This window comes from Bombus affinis, chromosome 3 (assembly GCF_024516045.1).
Source record: "Bombus affinis isolate iyBomAffi1 chromosome 3, iyBomAffi1.2, whole genome shotgun sequence".
Taxonomy (NCBI): domain Eukaryota; kingdom Metazoa; phylum Arthropoda; class Insecta; order Hymenoptera; family Apidae; genus Bombus; species Bombus affinis.
In genome coordinates, this window is record NC_066346.1 from 5,566,547 (window position 1) to 5,593,989 (window position 27,443).

Genomic DNA, 27,443 nt, shown 5'->3' on the forward strand with positions numbered 1-27,443 from the left:
TCACTTTCGACATAGATGTGTTTTTCAATTCTATGTTAAAATCTTTCCTAAAATATTAGGCATAGGTTCTTTTTCGTTTAAAACTTGAACAAGATGATTCAAGGCATATTTATCGTCGAATAATAATTAAACTGTTCCGAAAATTATTGGACCAAAGTCATGCTTCTACGTGAAGATTATAGATGAACAACGTATTAAGTTAATTTACCACTGGTTTTTAAAACTATAGTTTTAAAACTCAGAACGTACGTTTTCAACTAATCTCGCGTTATTAAAATTGTCTTTTCAATTTGATCTCAATGCTGAGTACACGTTGTTCCTTCCATCTTCATAATCTCAAAGATACTACTTGCTGTAATACTAGAATATCAAAAATATTGTTTTCTTTATCGCTTTAATTAATTCCAGGACGTCTTTCAATGTTCATCTATGTCGTATTAAATCGTTCGTTTTTAGTTATAAAACGACATTAAGATGAAGAAGTGAAGGAAAACGTGCTTATCATGTTTCTTCTGTGTGATATTTATTGTTACAAGAAGCTACGTTATAACATAATATAGACCTGATTTTTCTAAAGTCTTCTGTAAAAAGGGTTAGCGTACCTTCATCAGCGTAAAATCCCACGTAATTACCCGGCACACCAAGTTCGTGCATCGTTCAATTTCGCATAATCACTAAATTTATTACACACGTCCTATCGATATACGCGTTTTATGAAAAAACCAGCTTTTCCTGGAAAATTGCGAAGCTTAACCGTGACGTGAATTCGAGTTATTTTTAAGTGACCATCTTAATGTAAAGAACATTATTGCATCAACTTTGCTTCAAAAACTCAGAAGCACAAAAGCTCGTTGAATATTATTAAATGTCATCGGCATTTTAAGCAGACGTTGGTAACACGGTGTAATTTCATTTTCTAGCAATCGTAGGGAACAGGTAGAACGACATAACGAGGTGTAACGTATACAAGACTCGGTGGCGTACGCTATATTTCCGGTTTGCTAAAAATAGAGCCAGCCTTGAAGACACGTTCTCTGTTATTCTACCGTTTTTCTTCATGAGTTTTCTTCATAAATTTCTCTTTTACCGCCGCGAGGTGAACGACTATTAATAAGTTGAACGACATTGCTCGAAATTCTCGAAACCCACGATATTTCGTCTTATAAACTGTTTCTGAATCAAACGGATGAAAAATAGATTTTCTCGAAATGTTGCGTTCAAAATAACGAAATTCATATCGGCACGCCTGCCTGTGTTCAGCGCCATTTTAATTCTGTCTATTTAAAGAAAAATCTATAAGTTAAACTCTACGCCATCTAATTATTAGACTGCGGACGTGTGTGCATTTATGGGAAACTCAAAGGTGCAAAATGTGCATCTAAAGTACTCGTTATAATTAGATTTTTTCATTTTTACGGAATTTCATATTTTCATTAACTTTACCAAAGGAATGAAATTTGTATAAAGATTCAATTCACTTATTAAATCATCTATTGAATATTCCAAGTACTTAGCTTCCAATATTTTTGCGTCTTATGTGCACATTGTGTATTTTTGCAACTTTAAATTTCCCATAAATGCATAAAAATCAGTGGTCTAACGAAGAATAATATTTAGTTTTAAGTATTTAGTTTCCTTACAAATTGAAATATGTACATAATTCATGGTATCAGAATATACTTAATGCTATATTAGAGAATGTACTGAACTGAGCCTGTCAGAAGGCAAACCGATCAACTCTACTTTTTCTAAATTATTTATTTAATCGAATACGTAATTGGTGCTCCATTAATGTTGCATATTGTATTTAATTAATTTATTAGCATTAATTGAAATCGTATTCATCAGCATTCGACTAGTACCGAATATCGTCAATAGTAAACAGTTGACTTCCATGAGATTGTTTATTTCTAAAATTTTCTTGCACAATTCAGCTACCTATTTGAAATTATTTTAAAAAATTTAAAAAGTGTAAGTTACAGGTTACCAGTGCTAATAAATGCTCCTGCACAAAGGCAACCTCTGTGATATTAAAATCTAATTTAGTAAAACGTTTATAATATAATAAAATAAAATAATAATGTAATATATAATTATAATAAAAGAACTAAAATTCTACGACTAGCTTTTTCAAATTACACGCCGCTTGATTATCCTATTCGACGTAAACTTGTGAAATATGGAGTTACTTGTTAATTAACTGATATCATCAGTTAACAAATTATTCTACAGGAAGACTCGATAGAGTCCTAAGAATATATCATAAATAATGATAAATTCGAATGTAAATTCCGAAGAATTCGGTTCGCAATGTTATTATGTACTTTCTTCATCTACCTTCCAATTCGCAAAATTGTTCGATATAACTCCTGATTCGATTAGTACTAAATCACACGCAATTAATACTAAATTCTATATGATCGATTAATCTCCGATGTTTTTTTACCCAGACGAAGAAAGCCAGATCGCAGTACGTTTCTAAACAACGACCTCGAGATCTATCGGGATCCGTGGAATCGTCGATCGATCGCGTCTGAAAATCCCACGAAAGCTAAAATTAAGATATCGGGTCCAAAGTATTCCGAATATTCGTGCAACCTTTGATCATCCTCATAGCGCATTCGTGACCGATAATTTTACTCGTGTCTTATAGTACGCAACGACAAGAGTTCTAAAATTCTAATTTCGAATATTAAACGTTGCAGCACTGAAATAAATACAAGAAATTCTCCTCCCTTTAGAATCAACATATACTTGTTCCGCATATGCTATCGACCATAAGTATTAGACACCTGATGACGATCAAAAGGTTGATATCTTTCTAATATTTTCAGAGTTACGGTTAAAGAACGTTTCGTCGCCGTTAATACGACATTACGAGAAAACTGATATTTCAACGCGTCTCTCCCTGCAGTTTCTGTACGGATTAGTGAAATTTAAGTATATTTACTTTAGAAGTAAAGATGGACAAAGAACAGGCATCTTCGTTATTTGCTACTTTGTTTAACACAAAGAAGAAAAACGCCATACAAACAGTGAGAAAGATCTTTTGTAACATTTACAAATATGATGCTGTGGGTGAAATTATCGGCCTGAAATGGTATGACCCGATTGAGAGATAGAAATTTTGATCAACGTTCGATCGAGCTTACAGTCGATGGCCAAATCGTAACGCTAATTGAAAATAATCTGCTACGTCAGACGCCACACGTGACACGCGCGCAGTCGAATAAATTTATCTACGAAAATATCTATGCATCCAAACGTTGTCTTTGAATCTCATTTAAAAAAACCTTACAAACTTTTGTTCCAATCAAATGCAATTTTAAAATACCTACGATGAACGACGTTCCAGACAAAAAAAAAAAAAAAAAGAAAAATGGAATCAATCCAATTCTTTTCTAATCGACCCAAAGATACACCACTATACAATCGAACTTTGTTACTCGCTGTATATTTCTGGAAATAACTAGTAACACGTCACCGATCGTTAATGCGTTAATACAAATGCGATCTCCGAGTCTTTCGTCGATGATCTTACTATGACGATGAAAAGTGCACGAATTCGAGAAAATAACGAATTCGTAATGCTGATGAACGCGGTGAACGGCTGGATTTATCGCGGAACAGCTACGTTTGATGTCCATGTGTATTCTAGGAATCAGAAAGCTCGATGGCGTTGGTGTGCAACGTATCGAACAGAAACGTGTCGATATTCTTGCGTGTTCTAGATACATATATATGTATATATTCTGGATCGACGATTCCCTAAACGCACAGCAGAATGCCGTGTCCGCCTTAAAAGCGACATTTCTGATTGATCTCGATCCCATCTTGAATTCCGTCTCTGCCCGCCCGTAATTGCCGCGGTAAAATCGACCACCACGTTGCTGTACTCTGTACCATGATTTGCTTAATGTTGTTGGATGCTTGTTGATATGATAAAACACCTCGAGTTGAATAAATTCCTTGAGATAAATGATAACCGTGGAGTGTGAGGGTTTAGGAGAGTCGAGGATACTTGCACTCAATACGCTTATTGCTGATCAATGTTTTGTTATATGTGCATGATACCTATATGCGTGCATACTAACGCGAATAGATTTCGTGCAAAATTTATTTTCATAATATAAAATTATACTGTGTATGTCTATTGTAAATTATCGTGGAAGTATCTTTCTAAAATATTTGGTTCATAACTTACGTCGGAGATTTCAATTATTCAGATTTCAATTTTAAATAAATTACTGTGAAAGCTTCTTTCAAAATGTTGCGGATATATTTCGTGGATTTCGCGTAATATCGTATGGATCTCATAGCGATTAAAGTTCAAGAGAATGTCCAAGAAGCATCCGGTGAAAAATATTTAACGATGTTTAATAAAGATAACGTTAGATGTCAATACAAGATATAAATTGTTGATATATCTACTTCTGAGATATTTGATAAATTGTTCTAAAAAAGTACCGTGCATATTGACCTATGTACTACAGGTTTTATTATACACAGTAGATTCTTATAATCTATATCAGTTCGTGTTATTCTTAACAAAATAAATGAATAAAATTGCAATTTGAACATTATTCGCCATACGACATTCTCTAATAATATCGCAGACTAACACGATGTAACCGTAAAGTTTAAAAGTTTACAGACCTCTGCTTCAATTCCATTTAATTTTTAGCAACAAATATAAGAAATATTTACGTACAACCTCGAAACTGCCATAAAGTTCTGCAAACATAATTAACCAACCTATGCTTTCAACAGCAAAAAAAAAAAAAAAAAAAAAAAGAATAAAAAGACAGAAAGTAAAATATTGCCCTCGTAATTCACAATGGCTACAAGTACACTCAATCTCGATTAGTCTGATCCTCGTGTTTGATCAAACACTCTAAAAACTATACCTATGCATTTCTCATTGCACGTCGTGAATCGTAAAATTCAACCCGATTCCAAGCGAATTAACCAAACTGTAGCTGCAGTTCGCGAAAAGCCAAAAACGCTGGAGATTGCATGGTTAATTCTGGTGGCAGGATTCGCAGGCAGGAATCGAGCCGATCGTTCGACGGTTAAACGACACGAAATTGCAAAGTGTCCGCGGATGCTTACCCTTCACGGGCCTGAACGAGCTCTTTCTCTCGTGCACGCCCCCACACCCCTCAGCTAACCCTCTCGTCTATCTCCTTCTCTCTCCAGAGTCTATCAGCTATCCCACACCACCCCCCACGATCAATGCTTATGAAAAGGCTCGATGCGCGCGCCCTCGCCTCCGTTTCAGCTCGATTTCCCTCGACCGACTCGAAACCATTGCAATTCTCACCAACCGCCCCAAACGCACCACCCTTTTGACGACATTTGAGAGAGGGAGAAAAAAAGAAGGAAAGGAGGAAAATATGTGAAATGAGATTGACAATGGCAACAAAGGATCGAAGAACGGCGGATCTAGGTTGTGAAGATTCTACGCTTCTTCCTGTTCGCTTGTCGCGACTCCGTGCTGCAAGGGGTAAACACTCGAACGGGAGTGTGCGCAAATCGCGACGGGGTGGGAAATGTGGCGCCTCGTTATCGGGCTCCAAAGATGGTGGGTTGCGCCAGCGAGAATCCCCGTACACGAGGAAGCAATTATGGATTCTTATGGAGAATTCTTGCAGAGGTGGATGCCCAGAGAGGGGTGGGGGCGGAAGGACCATGGAGAATTTGGGACAATTCGTAGGGGTTGGCTGGGATCCGTTGCGTGATTCCTTCGGATCTAGATGCTCGATAGTATCGAACAGCCGAGCTGAATGTCAGACGGAAACTAGGCCACGGGTTGAACATTTTCCGAGACTGTTTCGGAGTTAACGATTCTTTCGAAATTCGATGTTACGATTAAATTTCGGTGCAAGTAGAGTTACTGAACGTTATCTTTGGACGAAGGAGAATACACGCAATGAGAAGCGTTATATAGCGAAATTTTGAAAATTTATAACGTGGAAACAACGTTGCGTTGAAAGACGTGACCTATATCGTCAGAATTAACTAAAGTAAAGATCTGCTTTCTTTAACTGTGAATTAATCTATAGAATTCTTTTGGGTTTGGTTAGAATCGGATGGAAAGTTGGAAAATTGACATCCCAACGCTGCTTGGATCAAGCAACGGAAAGTTCAAGCGGAAAGTTCGATTGGAAATTCGATCGAAAAACGAAAAGAATTAGCAGAGAACACAGTTCTCTGTATAAACGTGCCACTCTTTGTACACACGGTGAATGGGCACTTGCCATTCATCATTCTTGGAGGTCAGCCAGCTTCAACTTCGCACGCCGACCAAGGTTTCGGAGCCCGTGAAAAGGCGGGACGAGAGTATTCCGGCGGCAACGCGTCGCGTATTCGATTTCGTTACCGAACGTGCTCATATCGATCGGTTCTCTGCCTTGCGGTTTCTCCGTGAAAAATTTGCCCCACGGTTCTGACACTGCTCGGAAACTCCAATCAACATAATCGAGACCTCTTCATTTTCAAACGTATTTCCGCACCGAGCCATTTCTCCTTCGAACTTCTCCGCGAATCGCTACTTTCCGTTTGACCTCTACCCTAGAAACTACACCAGAAAACTCGATCCATAAATATAAGATACTCGTAAGACACTCGATTTTGAAAAATCGAAGATCGATGTACGAATCTAAACCAAAGTCAACCAATTCGGATTGACTGAAGATACGTACAGCCCACTCAAACGTTTCCATTCGGTAACTTGAACTTCGTCTGCCATTCGAAATCGACCAAGATGATATCCACTGTTTCCTGTCTAATCGTTATATGAATACATGATTCGCCTACGAATTATTGTATATATGAGACTTTGAAGACAAAGGAGCGATAAACAAGGACGAGGGTAGCGAATAGGATGGGTGTTACCTTACCTTCGCAGATGTACCCCTGCTGTATGAGGCCCCACAGCATGTCGGTGCAGCTATGGCAGTACGTCGGCTTGTGAAACGTTTTCTTGCTAAAGCTGTGCCCATGGCTGGCTGGAGTCTCAGCCGAGACCGACGCCATGTTCCCCGTTCCACCGCGGCACCGCTCACGCCAGATTTTCACCGTGAAGCTACACAGGGTGCGCCGCGCGTCGATGACAACATAATTACACGGCAGCCACTACGTGATCTCGAAACCGTACGCGTACATAATTGCGTTGCTGCAGCTGCACCCGCGGCTGGCTGCTCGGGTCCCTCGCGTCGTACCTTCGTCCTCGTCGTCGCGTAACGTGCCTAACACGCATTATTCCCGAAGCTGCGCCCCCAAGACCGACCGACCGACCGGCACGGCACCGTACGCGACACCGAGATTGCGTTTAATCGTGCACAAGTCAGCAGTCACTGTTTCGCGGCTGACCATCACCGTCATCGGCCGCTGCTACTGCCGCCTCCGCCTCCGCCGGGAGCTTCACTTGCGGTACGACGACGATGCGGGTGTCGCGTTCGCGCATCCAAGCCACGGACCCGTCACCACCGCCGTCCAGTGACGGAATCATGCACAGGCCAGCTGGGGCTCTCCGTAAGGGAGCCCCGTTTTATCGGGGTACCCTTCGAGTCGTTTCACCTAATTCACTCTCTTTTTTTTTCTTTTTATACTCTTCTTCTTACCAACGATCCTCTTCCCAATAACAACACCGTCCTCTTTTCGGGTTTCTTATATTATAACGTATGTATCTCGCCACACTGAATACGAATTATTCGGTCAAGTAACACGATCTTTTCTAACAAACGACGATACAATCCTTAACGTCCTAACCGGTTTCATAATAGTCTTACGAGCATCGAACGTTCACTCGAAAGTTCAAGTCACATTTTGAGGGATTTTCAATGATATCCGCGCGATCTATTGAGAAGACTAGGGCACTAGGTAACCGTGGTCCGGCGTTATCGGATCCGTGAGCGACGTCGGGATGGCGCCGCTCCACCCCACTGTACCTTCCCGACACACGGAGCCTGGAGGAGCAGCTTACGCTTCCTCAGTTTCCGTTTTCGTACACACCACTGGCCGAGATATCGACTCACGGTGCACGCGAACAAAAGCCGAGAACCGAGGAACGCTTCGATCGGGCCGGTGCAGCGAAACGACGTCGTTTATACGCGGGCAGCAGCACACGGGTTTTCCAGGCCGCCTCGACTCGCCTCGACGACGTCAAAGCGACGACCAGCCGTCGACGCTGCTCTGCTCGCGCGCCGACGCGGCTCCGCAGCGTTCCTTTCGCGCAACGCGTTTACGTTTCATGCGTACACCGGCCATTCCATCGTACGAATCGCTCGAGGGACGAAACTCCTCTTCTTCCGTTTTGTTGCTCCGTTTTCGTTGCTGCTTCGTCGAACGCGTCCCTCGGCGTTTCTGGAAATGTTTGCAAGAAGCCTTAGGGGGGTGGCTAGCAGGACTGAGACTCTGCAGTGATGGATGATAATTCTTTTAGGAATTTCGTTCGTTTCCTCTTTCCATTGATATTGCCTTTTAATTAAGCGGTTTGATTATTTTTCAACACCAACGGGAATTTTCTTTGCGCGTGAACCGAGCGATCGGTATCGAATTAGAATTTTCCATTCCGATGGAAGAATTACGAATTAATGATCGATGTGAGTCGTAAGCGAATTATTTGGTGATAAGGTAGATAATAGAATTACGATGGAAGGACAAATAACTAGGGTATAAGATAATTTTTGAAGTATAAATAGAGGATGCGTAACTTTCAAGTTACATGTTCGTTCTCGATCATGAAGAAGGTGTTGAATTCATTTTGTTATAATATTTAATTCTCTAACATGGAGAATGATAATATGATTTTGAAAATGAGAATAATGCTACTAAAATTACTCTGACTGAGAAATTATAACTTGTTTTTATAAAATAATCATTTGTTTTTTAACCTTGTGTTTACTAGCACCAGAAATTTTCTGATTAAGCATTATCGATTCGTGTAAAAGTCTATTGGGAAAATTAGTAAAATACAAGAAATCAATATGATTGGTAAAAGTAAATGTATATACCTCCTTCCATGTTTCACAGATTTTGTCCCCATATTGATTTAATAGGACGTAGATACGCACATGTATAGTTGAAATTCGTACAGTCCGAAAAGGCATAATTCCGCGATCCAAAATAAGTTCAAATGGTAGAATAACTTGTTTTTGAGATCGTGAATCACGTATATTCGCTATCTGAAATTTTTCAGGAAAAGAAAGAAAAAATAAAAATGGTTCTTTTACGATTTCACCAATAAAGTGACAGTACAAAATTGGTTCGTGAGAAGAGATTGGTTCAAAATGAAAATAATAAGTATTTTAAATATTGATATAAAATATAAATGATCGAACGATAATGTAAAAGAAAAAAATTACTTTTTTTTCTAGTAACGAATAAAGGGGTTGAATTTTAATAAACGATAACAGACAAATAAACAAATAACGAACGAATAAAAATTTATATTACTCTTGGAATAATGAATAATATTTTATTCCTTATTCAAACAACATCCAATACTGTCGTATCGTTTATTCAATAGAAACTTGTATATAGTTGATACAAAAAAAAAAAAAAAAAAAAAAAAAATTGATAAATTCTGATACACGGTATGAAAGACTTACTCACACAGAACATCTGTAGTGAAATCTGTTGCGATAAGTATGAAGGAAACACGTGTTCTCAAGTAACCTTCAAAATGCCTCTTCTCAGAAACGGAGCTTCATTCAACTGAATCTTATCCTATCATTTCCATTCATTTCGAGACGTAGAATATTTTTCGTTCTTGGACTCAGAATTTTAGTCTACGTCGAGTAAATGAATATTTTTACGATATAGTAGACAATTTAAACTAGTAACGTTAAAGATCCGGAAATCATTTTAAACGTAGTATAAGAAAGTCACAATCATAAATGCATAAAAATCCATTCGATCTATTTGTTAAAAATCTTTCATTGGTATCTCCTAACTTATAAATGTTTTAAATTATTTTCATATAATAATAAATATAACGAGTGGATATTTTAATAGTATATCTTAAACTTTGTCCTTTAAATAGCAAATTATCGATTATTGTACTTGCGATATTTGACAGCGAATACCAAGTTTTGATATTTATTACTTACTAGAAATATTTCCTAAATAAGGAAACAGCATACACGCGACGTATTCTTCGGTCTTGTCAGCTCGTTACGATTAAAATTAACGTTTTCTATCCTGCGTCCTCTGAATAATGCAACATTGTTATTTGCGACATTATTGTCACCCATCATCGACTCGCTGTTGCGTGAATCCTTGAAATACGTGGTTGACAATGCACGCTGCAAACGTCGATGATGGAAAATCTCGACAGCAGCGGCGTGTATAGGATTTTTCAATGCCGGAACCGAACGAGGAAACGCATTCGCGTGTTCGTTCCCTTCATACAATAGTTTACACGCGTTCATATACGTCAACTTAGTTTAGAAAATTAGATACACGGGACAGTCGCATCCAGAGATTAATCATCCATACACACATTATGTCATCAAAAGTGGAAAGTTTGAAAAATTCTGTTACGAGATGAAAGACTTTTTCTTAATAAAGAAGATTACAGAAGAAGATATAGAAGAAGATACAGAAGAAGATACCCTTGCTCTCTGTTTCGTAGAGATACGATTTTCTTTCAAATGATAAAGACTCGAGCTCGTTCAATTTACTCTCCCTAAAACTGAAAAAATGTATTTTTTAATTCGTTTTTTTATGCAAAATACGGAAGAAAATGTAAGAAAAAAGTGATTTCCAATCGTATGATACAATTACAACTCGATACATTATTTTCAAAAGTTATCATAAATTAAAGAGATATATATATTATATGTTAGATAAGAAACTGTAAAGCAAAATGTACAAGGGAAGGAAAACGGTAAAAAGGGCGATTTTCGAGTTTACAATGGTAGTAAAATGTAAAAGTACCGGCTAAATTTCTTGATTTTTCTTTAATACGATACTTTCAAGATACGAAGAATGAGATTATCTTGAATGACCATTCATGCCACGTAGATGATCAATTATTTTCTTGCGTGAAGTTTACTCAACATTCTTTCGGATTATTCAACGTGTCTCTATCTATTACTGCAATTTAAACAATTGATCGAAGAATTATTAAAACAATTTTACACAAAGCAGCATCGACAATTTAAATGTTCTATATTAAGAATGATATTAACAATTTCAAATTATACTTACGAACATCCTGAGGACTTGTACTTACAATTGGCTTGGGCCACTGGCTAGGAGCACAAAACATACTAGAGAAAAATGAATTTTTACATCACATATTTTATTATGGACGGAGCATAAAGCATCGTCTTTTCAAATACAATATTCATAGACTTATCGTAAATACACGTTCATATGTTTAACATTGGTTCGTAGTGTTGTTCTGAGAATTTTCTTTAATACTTTAATCCTGTGTACCACGAATTCTAATAATTCTCAGCGCTTAATCCCTAATTTTGATTTCTCGTTAACATAAAACACCTGTATACTACCGAAGGAAAGTTTCTTTACTATTGCGTTGCGTACGTGTAACCATATTAAACTAACAAAGAATCTGGCGAACGTTATAAGTGTATTTGACATATACGTATATAATAAAAAGTGCCTAACGAGACAGAAGATAATGCAAATCATATCGATTTACGTGCACCATCGTTTATTAAATACTTAAGCGCAAAATAGTCGAAGTACTTTAACTAAACATAGCCATTTTCTTCGTATTACTTAAAACTATTCTACATTCTGTTTGGTGAAATTATATACGTAATATAAAATATAATGAACATAGAAATAGAATTTCTAGGCAATATGCATTTTCCAATAAAATTAATATTATCGTCTTTTCAAGTTAAAAGAATCGATATTTAATTTATTTTATAATTCCGTTATTTCCGCCGTATTATTAAAAATTATTCTATATCCTACTCGATGGAATCGTTTATCGTTATGAAATAAAATAAAAAAAAAAAGACATAAAAAGAGGATGTCTAGAAAAAAATTCTTATCTAGGAGGTTAATCCTATAATTTCTAACCCGATGTCATTAAAAATCAATATTAAGAAATACAAATAAAAATAAAAATATCCATATTGCCCAGCAAGAATAAACAAAACCGAACGTTTTCATGAATCTTTCAATCGTCACCTCTCAAGTCTGATAATTAATATCCAAGCGAATAACCTTCGTATATGTAGAAAAGAAAAAAATATCATTGGTCTTTCGTTAAAAATGCTAGAAACTCAAAAAACAATATCTTGTGACGTATAGGAAGAAAAGATGTCAACAAGCTGGTTTAAATGTGACTCATGAATACGTACGCCGCAATATGTTTCGAGCTACCTACGTCTAAGATAAACTATAAAAAACATGTTGTTTGCGAGTATATAGTTTTCAGATATGTATAACGTATACTCTCTCACTCTCTTTTCTCTCTCTCTCTCTCTCTCTCTCTTTCTCTTGTATCAACAGTTTGTATCAATACCATGAACAAACGATTCAACGAACAGTGTTTAAACTTATTGTCCCTTTGTAAATTGTTATAACTCTTAAAAGCTATTATGAAGAGAAATTTCACCGTGCGTGAATTTTTACTTTTATATTGTCAGGCTTTATTTTACTTTTATCGTGCAATAATGCCGTTGTAATACTATTTGTAATCACTAGGCTGCGTATATTTATGGAAATGTTTATTCCTGCAAGTATCGCTAAAAACATAGAACCGGAAACGGAAATTTGTTTCGCCTGCTATCATTACGACTATCATCTTGGATATCTTAGACATATTGTATCAACCACCAACAATAATGGTACAATCGGCGATAAGGTGATGCTACGTGAAAAAGCTAGCGAAAATATAGAATAAGATGCTTTCGTATGTAGCTTCGTTCGTTGAGAAAATTAAGCTTGAAAATTCGTCAGATATACTTAAATAAAATAAATCGAAGGTACGTAATAAAAGTTGTTTTCGCTTTGTTTTCAAGAACGATAAATTAGCAAATTTATCGCGCGCGTGTACCAGGCTAATTCTTCGCCAAGTATGTTCTTCGCCAACTTTATCTTCTTGAAAGGGAAAATTTTATTCCGCATTTTCTACTTATATCCGCGTGTGCAATAACCTGCTGCTAATTGTCCACTCATACTTAGTCGGTAATTAACCAAGTTTAACTCGACAAATTTTCAAACCAATTAGTTTCCTTCTCGATTTTCTTGAACACGCGTCAACGAGCGTATATTCTGTATATTCGACTTGCTGTTTCACGTAGAATCAACCAATCGTAGACTGCACCATAGTTTCTGAAACATCGTATATACTTTGGTATATTATATGGATTTTCGCATTTTTAGATGTCCCATAAACGCATAAAAATCCGCGACCCAATAATTACCGTAAAACGTTTGATTTCATTTGTTCGATTTCATGAATCTTTAATGTTGAAAAATGTATTGAGACAAACGTTCATCCATGACAACCTTTAAGAGCGTAATATTCACCGAGATTAATATGAAAAACTTGTCAATCGGCGAACGTTTCCATAATCGATAAACTATGGTTCTAGTAACGATACAAACTTGCATGCCTGGGAAATCTTTTACATGCTTCCGTTTAAACATCGATTTCTTCCGTTCCTTTGTTCGGGACGTACATATACGCGCAAAAACAAGAATTGGCGATAGAACCGCGCGCAAAACTATTTCGGTAAGACGAGAATGATAATCGACAGGAACATGAACATCTTTTATCATCGCCCGCACCGAAAAAATACTACAAGATGGTGTTTATATCGAAATCGATATCCTCGTCAGTGATTTTCAGTTAGCCAACAGGGCGGCCGATTTTAATTTACAAGTTTATTTAGGAAAGTACGCTGGGTTGAATGGAAAATTTCATCAAGTTTATCATAAGTACATGGCGCAATCTTAATGGAGAGGTTGTAAATAAAATGAATTGTTAACTTGTCGATAGATAAATAAATTTTATGGAAGGTAAGATATGCAATTTTAATGAAACATTTTCCATTTTGACAAAATGGTCAATCGGCAATCTCAAATGGCAAGCAATTGTAAGTTTTGAAATAATATTATATTTAAGACGACGAATACGACTCTTTATCTTTGTTTTTCCCTTACTCGAAAGAACGAATGTAGAGCCTTTTTCACTGAAATAACAAATTCATATAACGCATATATAATGTATATATATATATCACTGATTTCGTAAAGTACAGGTATTCTCAATGTGTTGAATTCTATTTTACAAATCTCTAAATCCTTGAAAATCCATTTTATCCTTTTCAACGCAGCTTACTTTCAGCGATAACTTCATTTATATGGTAAGATAAATCATCCTGTATGAGACGAATGATAGATTGTGCAATCGTTTGGCGAAAGCTACGATCATTAAGTGGTCTTCTATCCTTTCGCTTATAATTAATCAATTCAACAAAATTTTAAGAAATTTTACAGCATATCCGGTTTAAACTCGTGAAACGAGGTATTTTTCTAATTCTTAAAAAAAAAAAAAAAAAAAAGATCTTATATAAACGATTTTATAATAATGCAATTTTTTTTTTGCAAGCTTTGCAATTAGCCGCAGAAATTTCGAAATGTCGTTATATAATATTTTCCGTAATTTATTAATTATTTATTAATTTTTCTTTTAGCTTCATTTCTAAGCTATTATAAGCATTCTTTTGAATTTGCCAAAACTTTTATCTATGTAATAGGAATAAATGTATACAGAAACAGTCTTCTTTAAATTTATTCTATAACCAAGATTTTAGATATGAATTTTAGATATAAGTTTTGCATATCAAATTTTGATAAAAAATATATATAGGAAAGAGAAACAAAAATAACTAATTTTTACACGTAAGAATGTAAAAAGCATTGTGTAACACACGATCAAGCTGGATATACTGTACAACTCTTATACAAATAGTACAATTGAACATTCAACTATTAATTATAACAAGGAAAATTTCTTCATTTAGCGATAACGATTACTGAAAAACTTACAACGTACGTACGTAGTTATTTCATCAGATTTCAACGATAACAAAACATTTTTATTGATTTTCTTTTATTTGTGCTATGTCTTAAATAATATTTTCGAAGGATTATAAATTTCACGCGAGGATATTATATTTTATTTAAGAGAAAAATAATTATTTGGAATATATAATCGCAAATCTTCAAGAAGAAATTTTCTCCTTCAAGAGTAATATATTTGTTGTAATTCTGTATTTGCCTAAACATGAATTTGAAATATTCGTATAAAATGAGTCCTTCAAATTCTAATTGTTCTGTTCATATTTCAATTATATACCTTGTTTCTATCAAAACTTTTACTTTTCCTTCAACTTTAGTTTGATTTTACTCGAACGATTGGACTACTTTTGAGCGTATGCTTGAAAACGTCGTCAAACTTATCGAATACTATTTATACGTAAAACATAACAGTATGATCATCGATTAATTATTGATAAAACACAACGACCTTTCGCAATACTTATACATACTTCAATCCCAAAAAAAGAATAAATGTAAATAGAATTTTGATAAGCACCTCACGAACGATACATTAATACACGTATAACGACAATATTATCGAATATTCTTTAATTATTTGACCCTTTATGTATAAACAATGTAATAAAAATTATTTAATAAAAAGGAAATATAGCAGTTTATGTAATGAGATTTGCTTGTATACCAAATATTGTTTTAGAATCAAATTGTATTATTTTCGTTACTTATAGATGAAGTCATCTTGGATGAAAAAAATAATATATTTTTACTAAAATATCATAAAATGTTAATCATACAAACAGATATACTAAATGCAATTTATAGGAATACAATGTAATAAATGCAAAATAAAATATGAATAGCAAACTGTTTTACATATTTCTTTCAAGCATATAAAATTTTAATTTCTGAAGTATTATACAACGATATAATAATTCTATCAGCAAAATTATAAATTTTAGTTCCAAAGCTTTAATTATACCAACTTTTTTGCATACATATCAAAGATAAAAGAAGAAATTATGATAAGAATAAACATTGTATCACTTCAGAAAGCAAATGAAACATAAAGGATTAAATAATATGTCAATCTAGAAAGACATACATACATACATGTATATGATATATATGTATATAAGTAGTATAGTACTGCTAGTATTTTAACAAAGAGAAACAATATGTCTGGTTTTTAACGTTTTATAGAGTAACTACATTTCATTGACTATTCAAACAGCGATTATAATTTTTTCAATATAATTACATTTTAACTTATAACAGAAACATGATTTTAATTGAAAAGCTTAATTTCAATTCGTTAATGTCTTTGCAGTACCATACTCTTAAATCTAATTGAGAAAGCTTGTCGTAAATAGAATTCTGGAATGTTGAAGCAGCGTTGTAATATACCACTTACGTTATGCTGGATATATTGTTTAGGAAGTATTATCCCAGACCGTGGTCCTCGAAGAAACCTTGTGGAGTTTCCTCCTGAAACATATGAATAGTATTATTACATTAAAGATCCATACAAAAAGTACATCTACGGATATGAAGAGGGATCAATTTCTTTGATGCTGCACATTATCATATAATGCAAATATACATAATGAAAATATATAAACAAACACGTACCTAGTTTGTAATTAAGTAATCTCCTTGATGCAGCTTCAAATGGTGAACTGAACCCTTTTCATATAACTGAGTATATACTTGTATGGATACACAAAGCTGCACAAAGCACATGTTTATTTATTGCTTCGTTTAAAATGCTTAAGCATCAATCAAAGAAATATCTGTATTGCATGCTGCATACAGAATGTCTCTGTATTTATAATTAAGTGTAGATATTGTAAACTTGACGAAGTTTAACGAAAATTCTTTCTAACAAAGAGTGAATAAATAAAAATTCTAATATCTTTATTTTATGTATAAATAAATCAAGATATATCTTATTAAAATCTGAAAGGGTAAATAGAGTAGCAATAAATACATAAATGGGTTAATTACATGGAAAAGGTAGTATATAATTTTGTATACAATTGTATAAAAATTTCTTTGTATACATTTATTATGGGTATTATTATATACTGTGTTAAAGTTATAATATTAAAAATTGACACTGTTTATGTATATACACATGTACACATATAAAAGTGATACCTTCAAACATTCACCTCTAATTAAATACTGAAATAAATACCTTTAAGAAGACAAATATAATACTATATAACATGTCACAGAAAAAATTCTTATGCATTAAAAAATGATGTATACATTATCTAAATACTTTTTTTCTATTTACACATAAAGAAATAATAATTTCTCAAATGTGCATTGCTTTATTGCCATAGTATGAAGCTAATTTTATTACCTGCTCAATAATAGAATGAAAAGCAATTTCGTAATTAAGATGAATCTCTATAATGTATATATATAGTTTTCTATGATGTATATATATATTATACATATGAACTACATGAATGTTACTATTAAATCTATTTGTGTCGCCCATAAAAAATATACTAATGTTCAAATACTAAATTTGTAAGGGTTGTCAATGATAAAAAATTGATGCTCAATAACTATAGAAAAAGTAGAGATGTATGATGGCATCATGCAGCGGATGAGTCTGCTCCGGATCTTGATTCATGTGGGCTGACAGATTGGCCATGGAGGGCATGCAAGAACGCAGCACCTACAAAAGCCCTATCTCCCGCAGGGCACCTTCCACAGCTTCATCCTTCCACAAACAAACAAATATTCTAACTAATCTTTAGTGTATTTCTAGGTATGTCCTTAGTAATGGAACAATAATCTTGAGCTAAATCTTAGTAATAAATTTTATCTTACAAAATATATACAATAAGAGTAATATAGTATCAAAATAAAAATAAGTTTTATCTTACATGATATTTTACTAAGAATAAAATATGTTATAAAATATTCTGAAAACCAAAGAACAAATTGAAATTTCTTAATCAGAACACTTTATTACCTCACTTTAATTAGTACTTAAATGAAATAAAGTCAGCAAAACTATCAATAAATGGCATGTTGATAAACTAAACATGCATTTTAATACTATGTATTTACTGCAATTTTCGTATTTATTATTTTTCGTTTTTGACTCAATATGGTGTTAGGATTGTTCTCTCCTAGTATAATTAAAATATGAAACCTACTTAATTAAACATTAATTTCTTAAAATTATAAACTCACTATTATATTTTATGACATCATTAATATAGAAATTTGAACTAAAGATTTAAATATGATATCTCAACTCCAAAAATTCCATAATACAATTAAGCTACTATGTAAAAAATTTAATAACATTACCACAAAACTTTCTGTTAATACATCACAAAATATAATATTTACTTTGTGTAACAGACATTCCAAATTGTATTCTAAATTAAAAATAAATCATATAATAATGCTAGAATCTAACATATCCTTTACATATGTAAAAATAAAGCTATAACATAATACAGAATGTCGTTAAAAATGTCATCTATCACTGACGCTAAACTGTTTAATATTTAAACAAAATATAATTAAGAAAAATTACCTTATATGAACCAGTGCCTATGAATAAATAATATCCATTGATGTTTTCATTATTCTTATGGTATAGTATCTTATTGAAATAAAATAAACAAATGTTATAAATCTATAAGATGAAAATCTAAAAAAATAATGAACATACAAGCATACTTCCGCAATGTAGGAACTTATCATGAATACCATTTAAGACATCATGTGTATCACAATCAATATCATTACATAAAATCATCAACATAATTGACCATGATTGATATTTATTACAATTTAGAAATATATACATACATTTCAATAACTACTTATGGACAACAGCATTTCCATAGCATCATACCCTTTAAGGTAAAGCAACTCTTTTTATAAGTTATAAACAATTAAATTACGCTATCACTTTTATCAAAATAAAAAGAATAAACTCAATATTATTTAGCAATATTTATTTTGGTTATCATTATATTACTCAATGCATGCATGATATCAAAATAAAAATAATAAAATACCAAATTTTTATGCAAGAAAATATTAATATTTGAAAGGTTACCTTAAACAAATATAAATAAAACAAATTAAATATAAAATTTCAGAAGAATTCTACTAATTCATATTATTCTTTGTAACTTTTCTTATGATAAAAATACGTTTTAGAATAATGGTATGTAATACAATCATTTTTATTACAAGTTATGTTATATTATTTATATTACGTTAGACAAAACTTGCTATAGACTAGAAACAATGATTTTAAAAAGGGAAGAAGAGGACTTTTTGTACACGCGAAGATCTTCAAAATTTCATGGGATACAAACTATTCGACCTATAGATCTAAAAATGTTAATTTTTTGTCAAAAATTTCGGCTTTGATGCTTTGTGTTTTACTACTGCGATATTTTAAAGATTTGGCACTTAATGTCTTAATATTAAGATATTTTTCTATTATTCTGGTTCAAAATAAAAACTTTTATTGTACACATTTACCAAATTTTAAATCAAACCATCTATTCACTTATTCAGTTTTTGCGAAATCATACGAAAAAGAAAAAAAAAATGTAAATGTAAAATAGTGAAAATCAATAAAATTAATGTTCTGACCATTGAATGCATCGGTATTGTATATATTTGTATCTGTGGCTGTATTCATTCTTATTTCAAATTATTGGCTTGTTCAATTTATACAGTATTATTTATTCAATTTTTATAGTATTATTAGCAAAAATGTTCAAACGTTGGTGTTCAATGAAAAGAGGATAAAGCTTTTTTAAAATCATTCAAATGGAAATTTTCATTATTTTCATTTGTGAAACAAATTCATTTGTGAACAATTTCATTTGTGAAAAATACCAAATAGTATCCAAAACTTTATTGTAAAAATTACGATGTAAAGTTAATAATAGATGTTTATAATACCATCATTTTTACAAATTTTAAAGAACTACTTTAGGAATATAGTTTTGAAATCCCAAAACGTAAGAAATGCAGAAAAGAATTAAATTGAAATTGAACTTGGAAGTTCAATTTTCCCATTAAATTTATCTTAATGCACGAATTAAATTTATCAATGTTAAAAATCGTATTTCTTCAAAAATTTTAATTTCCGTTCTATTCCTAATAACATTATTTAAAAATATCTTTAATTTATTTTATATATTATTTAAATACTAATTAATCTTTGTTATACAAATATTATGAAGTTATATTTTTCTATATATGATACTTTAAATATTTTTATGTAATTTATATACAGTGTTATAAATTTCATTTCAGGAAATATGTTACATAATATATATATTTATTTTTGCTTCATAAACTAGAGATCTGTTGTATATATAAAAATATTACTGATTGTATGAATTTTTAATTACTAGATTAAGACAATTTTTATCTTTTTGTTCTAGCATAGATAAAACAATATATTCTCTGAAATACATTTAAAATAACGAAATAGATGTTTATAGAAATACTAATACACCTAAAAGTGCTTATACATGTATATATATAATATATTTTCTGTTATTTCTATACTGTTATTCCCATAGTCATAAAATATAATAATTTTAAAAGTGCACACTTAAACTACATTATTTAAAAATATTTCCAAAGTAACTAAATTTCCAATCTACAATTTTCATGTTTAAAGCAACAATTATGTTCCTGTATTTGCAACATTCCAAATATAACATAATTTTTTTTAAATAAATTAACTTTATGTGAAACGTTACTGACAAATAAAAAGCTAAATATTTTTTTCTAAATGTGTACTAAATTTTTAAAACTTTAAGACAAAAAGTAACTTTGTTATAGTGATATTATGTCTTATTAACACTTTAATAGAAAATATAAGTTAATTATAAAATATAAGTTAATTATATTAGAAATAATTACAAAATATTTAATAATTTTATAATATTTACTTGCATAATGCAGATTTATTCTCATACAAATAGCTAACTATTTTTTTTTAATGTAGTACTACTGATTTGCTTCAGTCTAAAAGGTACTATTTTATATAAAGGAACATTTGAACCAGAAACAATATATTATCATTAATTTTGTAAATTGTGCCATACTATACAATGTTCTATGACAACATTTGATATTAAAATATGGCAACGGTTCTTTATATGTTTAACTTTATCACTATAGATATGCTGTTGCGTACATTATGAATAAAAATTCACAACATGTGTAAGCCCACTTACATTAAAGAGAAAATAAGCGTATAAGCATTCTATGCACACAGCATTAGCTACAAAGAAAATATAAAGTTACAATACTTTTAAATACAAAATATATCTATATTCATCTATGCATAATATTTTACTTAATATTATTGAAAAAAATAAGCAGACACTTTTTATGCTTTCCTGATTATACAATATATAACTAGGATTATTTTATGACACATTATATTGAAAAAAAATGAATCACATTCATGATTCATAATAGTATAGAGTATTCTTCATGATTGCATGTACATATTAATAGAATGTATAATATGGATTTTTCGAACTAAACATATATCAATAATTACATACAACACACCTCAAACATTAATAAAAATTTTAAGTACTTCGTAACAGACTACATAAAAGAATAGAACTATTTTCAGATTGCAAAGATATATAATATATGTAGCACATAAAACATGTGGAAATGTGAAAAAATGTCAAATAAAAAAAAAACAACACATGAATATTTAAAATTAAAAAATTACATTCCATCATGCAATTTAGATATTACACTGTTAATAAACATTAAAATATCATTATAACCCAGTTTCTCCAGACAGTAAAATAATGCAGTAATTACTTTCATATAAGAAGATTTCATTGATTTATATTTTTCCAATCTATACATTCTTATTTTGAATATTCTGTTAAGTATTAATAACAATTGTTTACTACTCTATGTACATTTAAAGGTAAATGTAAATTTTTTCTTATATGTAAATATTAATATGTAATCTTTACATATAAAAAAGGAACTGTATACATATATATGTAATAAAGTATTATTATGAATTGAGCTTATATATCATCACATTATTTTACCCAGAATAAACAGGCTACAAACATGCTCCACATATATATCAGCCAAGAGGTTTTAATACTTTTTATATGTACCTCTTAATCAGTGTGAAATTTGATTATTTTAATAAGAATGTTACACACCAACTATTGATGGTTAAATATATTGCAAGAGTCATTTTAACGAATCTTCAAATATTAAAATGGTAGTATATAGTTATGAGAATATAACAAAAATTGCAAAAATATTATTGATTTTCTTAAAGTAGAAAATTAATAAAATAATAAAAAAAAAAAATGTATGGGTTAAAATGACTCTGTAATATTACTAGAAAGTAACAGAAGAAAATTATAATATCGTTAAAAAGGACAAGTCACAACTCAATGGGTACATCCCCATAACTAACCTCCTGTAGTAAATCCTGAGCTGCAATGGCTTTCAAAACATTTTTTTTGCTAGTCTCTTGAATTTCACCACCAACCAATAATTCGTCTAAGATGAAATATGCTTTTTCAAAGTTGAAAATTATATCTAGTTCACAAACCTAATAACATATTTAAAATGATATTAAAGTTTTAATCTCCTCGCTTGCATAAAATAAAATAAAAATAGCTATCATTTTAACTACAAATTTCTGTATTAAAATACAATATAATGTTTATATTAATACTTTTGTAGATCATATTAATAAATATATTATATACAGAAAAGTGTAATAATGAATTTTAAGTAAATATGTATTCCAAAAATTACATTCAGATATATCTTATTATGAAAAAATACAATTAAGTTCATACTCACACTTCCAAAGTATTTATCCAATAGTTCGACATAACGATGTATAATTTCTAATGTTAATAATTCATTATCATTTTGTTCTATTGCACAACAGAAATATAAACTGGCATATCTGAAAAACAAATAAAATATGAAAACAATTTGCTGTTCAAATGTTATTGATGAACGCAGTAAAATTTTCATTAACTTCAACAAAAACTTGTTATTCTTGAAAAACATAATGTAATAGCGATATACCTTTTATAGACAACCTTAACATCCTTCCATTCTAAGAAACTTGACATTTTTGGTTTTCGTGCTAATATTGTAGTAATTAATTCTCGAGTAATCTTTTTCTTCAATTTATCAGGATGGGCCACATACCACTTTTGCAAACGCAATTTTCCTTGACGACTGAATAATAACATAAATTGCATCTAAAAGATTTAACCATTTATATGTATAAATATATATAAATATATATAATTTAAAAATTATCTAAAATACCATTAGTAAGTTTTGTTTAGTTCTGTTCGTGTATGGATAAAAATAATAATAACTATTTACCATTTTGAAATAAGTTCGCTTTTTAACAAAACAATCCCAAAAGAATTCACAGCACTTTTCGATAAATCACAATACAAAGTCTACTCCAATTTCCAATTTTGGTATGTGTAATTCGTGCACATTTAATCACAAGTTTTTACTAGATGGCGTTGATATGAACGAAGGAAATACGTCATAATCATGTGTAATTTGAATTTGTCGAGGAAGAAAATATTTATTATAAAACTATGCAAGATATCATATAGAGGAGATAACATATATTAAAACCATATTGATATAAATAAAGCAAGAAATAATACGTACAAATTAGTAGTGAAGTAACTCATACGATTTTAATATAATAGTACAAACAATTATGCAGTTAATAATGAAAAATATTAATAAAAGTTTAATTAATATATTTTATTTATACAAAAGAAATATAATATGTTAATTAAATAAATATCTAGTATAAATTTTTAGTATTTCTGAAACAAACATTTGTTACTTTTACATGTATATATGTATATATTTTAAAAATATATACATTATATTACATAATTTCTATACTAAAAAAATTTGAAATTGAGGAAATAGATAAATAATTAATCAAATTAATAAATAACGAAATAATAAGTAATATTAATAAAAGTAACGTAAACTATAAGCATGATCACATCCTATAATTTTTTTATTTATCAAATATCATACAACAAGAAATCATATTTAATTATTATCCGGTTTTTGCCGAATTATTCGGAGCAGCTGATGTCTTAAGTAACTTATACGCTTTTCAGTTTTATCTTCTATACCAAAATGTTGGTAAGGTATAATTAATACTTTATAATTTCTACATTCCAATAAATGACTGTACAATTTAATTAATCCTTGATAATCTGTATCTCCTAGACACATGTCATAATAATCAACTAATAATAGAGCTATCCTGAAAATGGATTATGTATGTCATTTAGTTTATGATTCTTAAATATACTATTATATTGAAATTTACATTTACATATTATTTCAATTTCCTTTTCATACTTACTTAGTGAAATTTATACTATTATTATTCGTACTGTTTACACTAACAAAATTACAGTTGTGATCCATACATACTTCAGCATCTATAATGTTATTTAAGTATAATATTATACTTAATATATATATTAATAATAATTCGTTAATATATATTAATTTGTAATGAACATACATCATGAAATATTTTTTTAAATACCTAATAGAAACCCCATGTTTGTATTTATATCCATATTGCAATAAGACATAGATGGCAACATATTTTTTAATGTGACTCTCAGTGCTTCAACATACGCTGTTTTTTGTTTTGAACGTTTGTTTACTACATGTGGTACTATATTGTTATTCAGAAAAGGTCCTAAACATATTGGTTAAAATATATGTAAATTAACTTATATCTTTTTGAATATCAAATATACATTCTACCTTACCGGAATAGTCCTCGAGTGCATATTGTGCATATCCATTGATATTTAATAATTTTAACTGAGCAGATAATTTTTTGTTTTTTTCTTCATCTATATAATAAATATTAAACATCAATTTATTATCAATGTAAAATAAATCCTTTATTCTAATCATAAATACTAACCAAAGAACAATATTTCTGAAATAAATTTGTCATCTAATACAGTTTCAGCATGCATGTTTTGCAATGTTTTGAATACAGCAAAGCACCATACAAGATTTAATTTGGTAAGGTATTCAAATTTCTCAATCTTCATATTTGGGATATATTCCTAATTATAAGATTATATTTTAGTGCGTTTAAACCTCTTTTGGTTGAAAAATGTATTCATTAAAATGAGTGAAAATTCAAAGCAATAAATAAATATAACTGTCTTAAGGTTTCTTGTGGTACATACCTTTATGATGTCATTTACATATTGAGAATGATAACCTAATGATGCAAATGATTGTAAAATGTTTGTAATTTGTGTGTCGCTATATTTTATTTTGGATTTAACAATGTCTTCACATATCTGATTTAAAAATACATTATTTTTATATCTGATAAATGCCATAGATTTTAACAAAGATATTACTGTTTGAACACTAGTTGTACCAGAAATATTTTTACTCTTTATGAAATCTTTACAAATTTTTTTAAGTAATCTCTAAAATAAATTTTAGTCTGTTTTTATATATCTTTTGATTATTAATTTTCATCTTAAAGTAAATATTATTTTTGGCCTTACCTCATCAGAGTAATTCAAACTGCTCATATTAAACATTAGATTTGAACATGCTTTTGTATTCAGTAATTCATGATATTCAGTAATAGTTGTAAAGAAATAATTTAAAAGTTTCACATTTCTGTCTCCTGCTTGTGCTAATTGATTTACATTCTATATCAAATCACAAATATATATACATATATATATATATATGAAATAAAATTAAAGAAAAATTATTTTACCTTTTTACCTTGATCATTGCAGACGTTGAAAGATCATAGTACTGAGAAATATAATCTTCAGTATTATTCAGAAAATTTTCAGATGTTGTGTTGTTAACCTTTGTTTGTTTTTGTGCAGAACTTTCATTTATTTCAGTACTTGAATTACTTTTCTTATTATCATTTACCCAAATCGAAATAGTTTTGAGAATATACAAAATATCATCATGAGACATAAAAGATGTTTTCACAGCTTCTAGTATTTCTTGTATAGTTTGTGCTTTTTGAAATTTTTTAGTAATTATTGGTTTTATATTTAAATTTTTACACAATTTTATTTTTAATTCATCAAATGTCAAGTCTTGTTTATCATCTATCTTTATATTTGATATCATTTCCTTTATTTGGTCATCAGGCTTTAACAAATCAACACTTATTTTGTTAGTAAAATATGATATTATTTCTCAAATATAAAATAAGTGTGTAATTATAGTTTTATTAAAAAACATAAAACTTTACCTTAACAGCAGTCTTAGACTCAGAGACTACTGCTGCTGTATTTGTACTTAATGATGCATTTAATCGCCATAAAAATCGAGAAGTAAACCTGGTTGCTATTGTAAAAACTGCTGTATTAAATTGCAGCATTTTTGTAACACTGCAATATTAATTCATATAATTATAAAGAATAAAAACATTGAGATAAATAGTATGAATTAACATATACCTATTAATTTTATTTAAAGATTGTTATTAGCGAAGTGTAAATGTCACACCTACTTTATTTGCAAAAGAATACTTTAAGAAGAAACTAAGATTATTATATTACACTTTTTAAATTGCAAAAATCAAGAAACTCATAATGAGGTTAGGTTCTTGTTCACCATAGTCTTAACCATAGATAAAAGAACTCTATAGCGTCGACTGGCACTTCTATATTCAAGGACAGAAAAAATACAATTTATTACACAATTTAATTCTATTGGTGCAGTTAAGTTAAGAAACATTCGCTACTCTAACTTATTCTAATATATATATTATAATAATATATTATAATAACTTTATTATATATATGAATTTTGTATTACTTGATGTTATCAAAAGAATTATTTTCAATCTTTCATAGGTTTTTTCTCTTTGAATTAAATAATCTCCTGTATCTTTCTGCTTTAAATTATATTACTAGAAATTTATTATAAGTTTCATTCAGATATTTTAATAAAATTCATTACATTACATTAAAAAATATGTCTTGTCCAATTTCATATTTCGGTCTATATAAGAATATATAGTGTTTTTCTTCCTTTTTCACTAAAATTTTTAATTACGTAATAATACAACAAGTATTTAGGTTAGAAGAGGAAACATCTACTATAATTGAACTTTCCACTAGGCCATTTGCGCCAAATTGAAACATTACTAGTAGTATCAAACATTATATACATACGGAAATATATCTACTACATAAATATAATATTCATTTTATATAATCTCACTTTATTAAAAGTTTATTAAAACTTCACCATTAATAAATTTAGCG

The 27,443-nt window shown here is 30.5% G+C and overlaps 3 protein-coding genes across 17 annotated transcripts in view; all 3 read right to left on the reverse strand.

Moving 5' to 3' along the window:
* The window catches only part of LOC126914002 (diacylglycerol kinase theta), a 42,918-nt gene extending 34,739 nt beyond the window's left edge, over positions 1-8,179 (reverse strand). For 5 of the 9 annotated variants that reach the window (XM_050717381.1, XM_050717386.1, XM_050717380.1 and 2 more), the window contains exon 1: positions 6,903-8,179. In XM_050717381.1, coding sequence (XP_050573338.1) covers positions 6,903-7,038 — 136 coding nt within the window. In that variant the 5' untranslated portion in view covers positions 7,039-8,179. The remainder of the gene's footprint in view (positions 1-6,902) is intronic. The other 4 variants (XM_050717385.1, XM_050717384.1, XM_050717383.1 and 1 more) reach the window with 1 other exon arrangement.
* A 3,111-nt stretch (positions 8,180-11,290) lies between these two features.
* On the reverse strand, positions 11,291-23,703 carry LOC126914087 (AP-1 complex subunit sigma-2). Of its 4 annotated transcripts, XM_050717571.1 has the most exons (6): positions 23,488-23,703; positions 23,179-23,357; positions 22,945-23,053; positions 22,550-22,687; positions 16,690-16,785; positions 11,291-16,545 (listed from the first exon to the last, which is right to left on the reverse strand). In XM_050717571.1, exons 1-5 carry the CDS (start codon positions 23,488-23,490, stop codon positions 16,690-16,692), a joined length of 525 nt encoding a protein of 174 aa, XP_050573528.1. In that variant the 5' UTR covers positions 23,491-23,703; the 3' UTR covers positions 11,291-16,545. The 4 variants fall into 4 exon arrangements, with proteins under 4 accessions (XP_050573528.1, XP_050573530.1, XP_050573531.1 ...); XM_050717573.1 differs by lacking the exon at positions 16,690-16,785 and having other exon boundaries at positions 23,488-23,689; XM_050717574.1 differs by lacking the exons at positions 11,291-16,545; positions 16,690-16,785 and adding an exon at positions 17,108-17,797 and having other exon boundaries at positions 23,488-23,694.
* Positions 23,704-24,139: 436 nt separating this feature from the next.
* On the reverse strand, positions 24,140-27,133 carry LOC126914048 (FAST kinase domain-containing protein 4). Of its 4 annotated transcripts, none has more exons than XM_050717493.1 (11): positions 26,992-27,133; positions 26,631-26,836; positions 26,423-26,561; positions 25,933-26,319; positions 25,704-25,853; positions 25,371-25,622; positions 25,097-25,244; positions 24,936-25,022; positions 24,704-24,862; positions 24,515-24,593; positions 24,140-24,412 (listed from the first exon to the last, which is right to left on the reverse strand). In XM_050717493.1, exons 3-11 carry the CDS (start codon positions 26,549-26,551, stop codon positions 24,193-24,195), a joined length of 1,611 nt encoding a protein of 536 aa, XP_050573450.1. In that variant the 5' UTR covers positions 26,552-26,561; positions 26,631-26,836; positions 26,992-27,133; the 3' UTR covers positions 24,140-24,192. The 4 variants fall into 4 exon arrangements, 3 of the variants coding, with proteins under 3 accessions (XP_050573450.1, XP_050573451.1, XP_050573452.1); XR_007709552.1 differs by having other exon boundaries at positions 24,264-24,412; positions 24,680-24,862; XM_050717494.1 differs by lacking the exon at positions 25,371-25,622.
* Positions 27,134-27,443: the final 310 nt, after the last annotated feature.

Bases quoted from the DNA above. Each gene is read 5' to 3' on its own strand.
- LOC126914048 (XM_050717493.1), bottom strand. From the start codon at position 26,551: ATGCTGCAATTTAATACAGCAGTTTTTACAATAGCAACCAGGTTTACT. The intron at 25,854-25,932 runs GTAAAAAGGTAA...GATTTGATATAG, and splicing joins CAACGTCTGCAATGATCAAG to AATGTAAATCAATTAGCACA. The intron at 25,623-25,703 runs GTAAGGCCAAAA...AATTTATTTTAG, and splicing joins GTTTGAATTACTCTGATGAG to AGATTACTTAAAAAAATTTG.
- LOC126914087 (XM_050717571.1), bottom strand. The intron at 22,688-22,944 runs GTGAGTATGAAC...ATATGTTATTAG, and splicing joins TGGATAAATACTTTGGAAGT to GTTTGTGAACTAGATATAAT. The intron at 16,786-22,549 runs GTTAGTTATGGG...TGCTTTGTGCAG, and splicing joins CTCAGGATTTACTACAGGAG to CTTTGTGTATCCATACAAGT.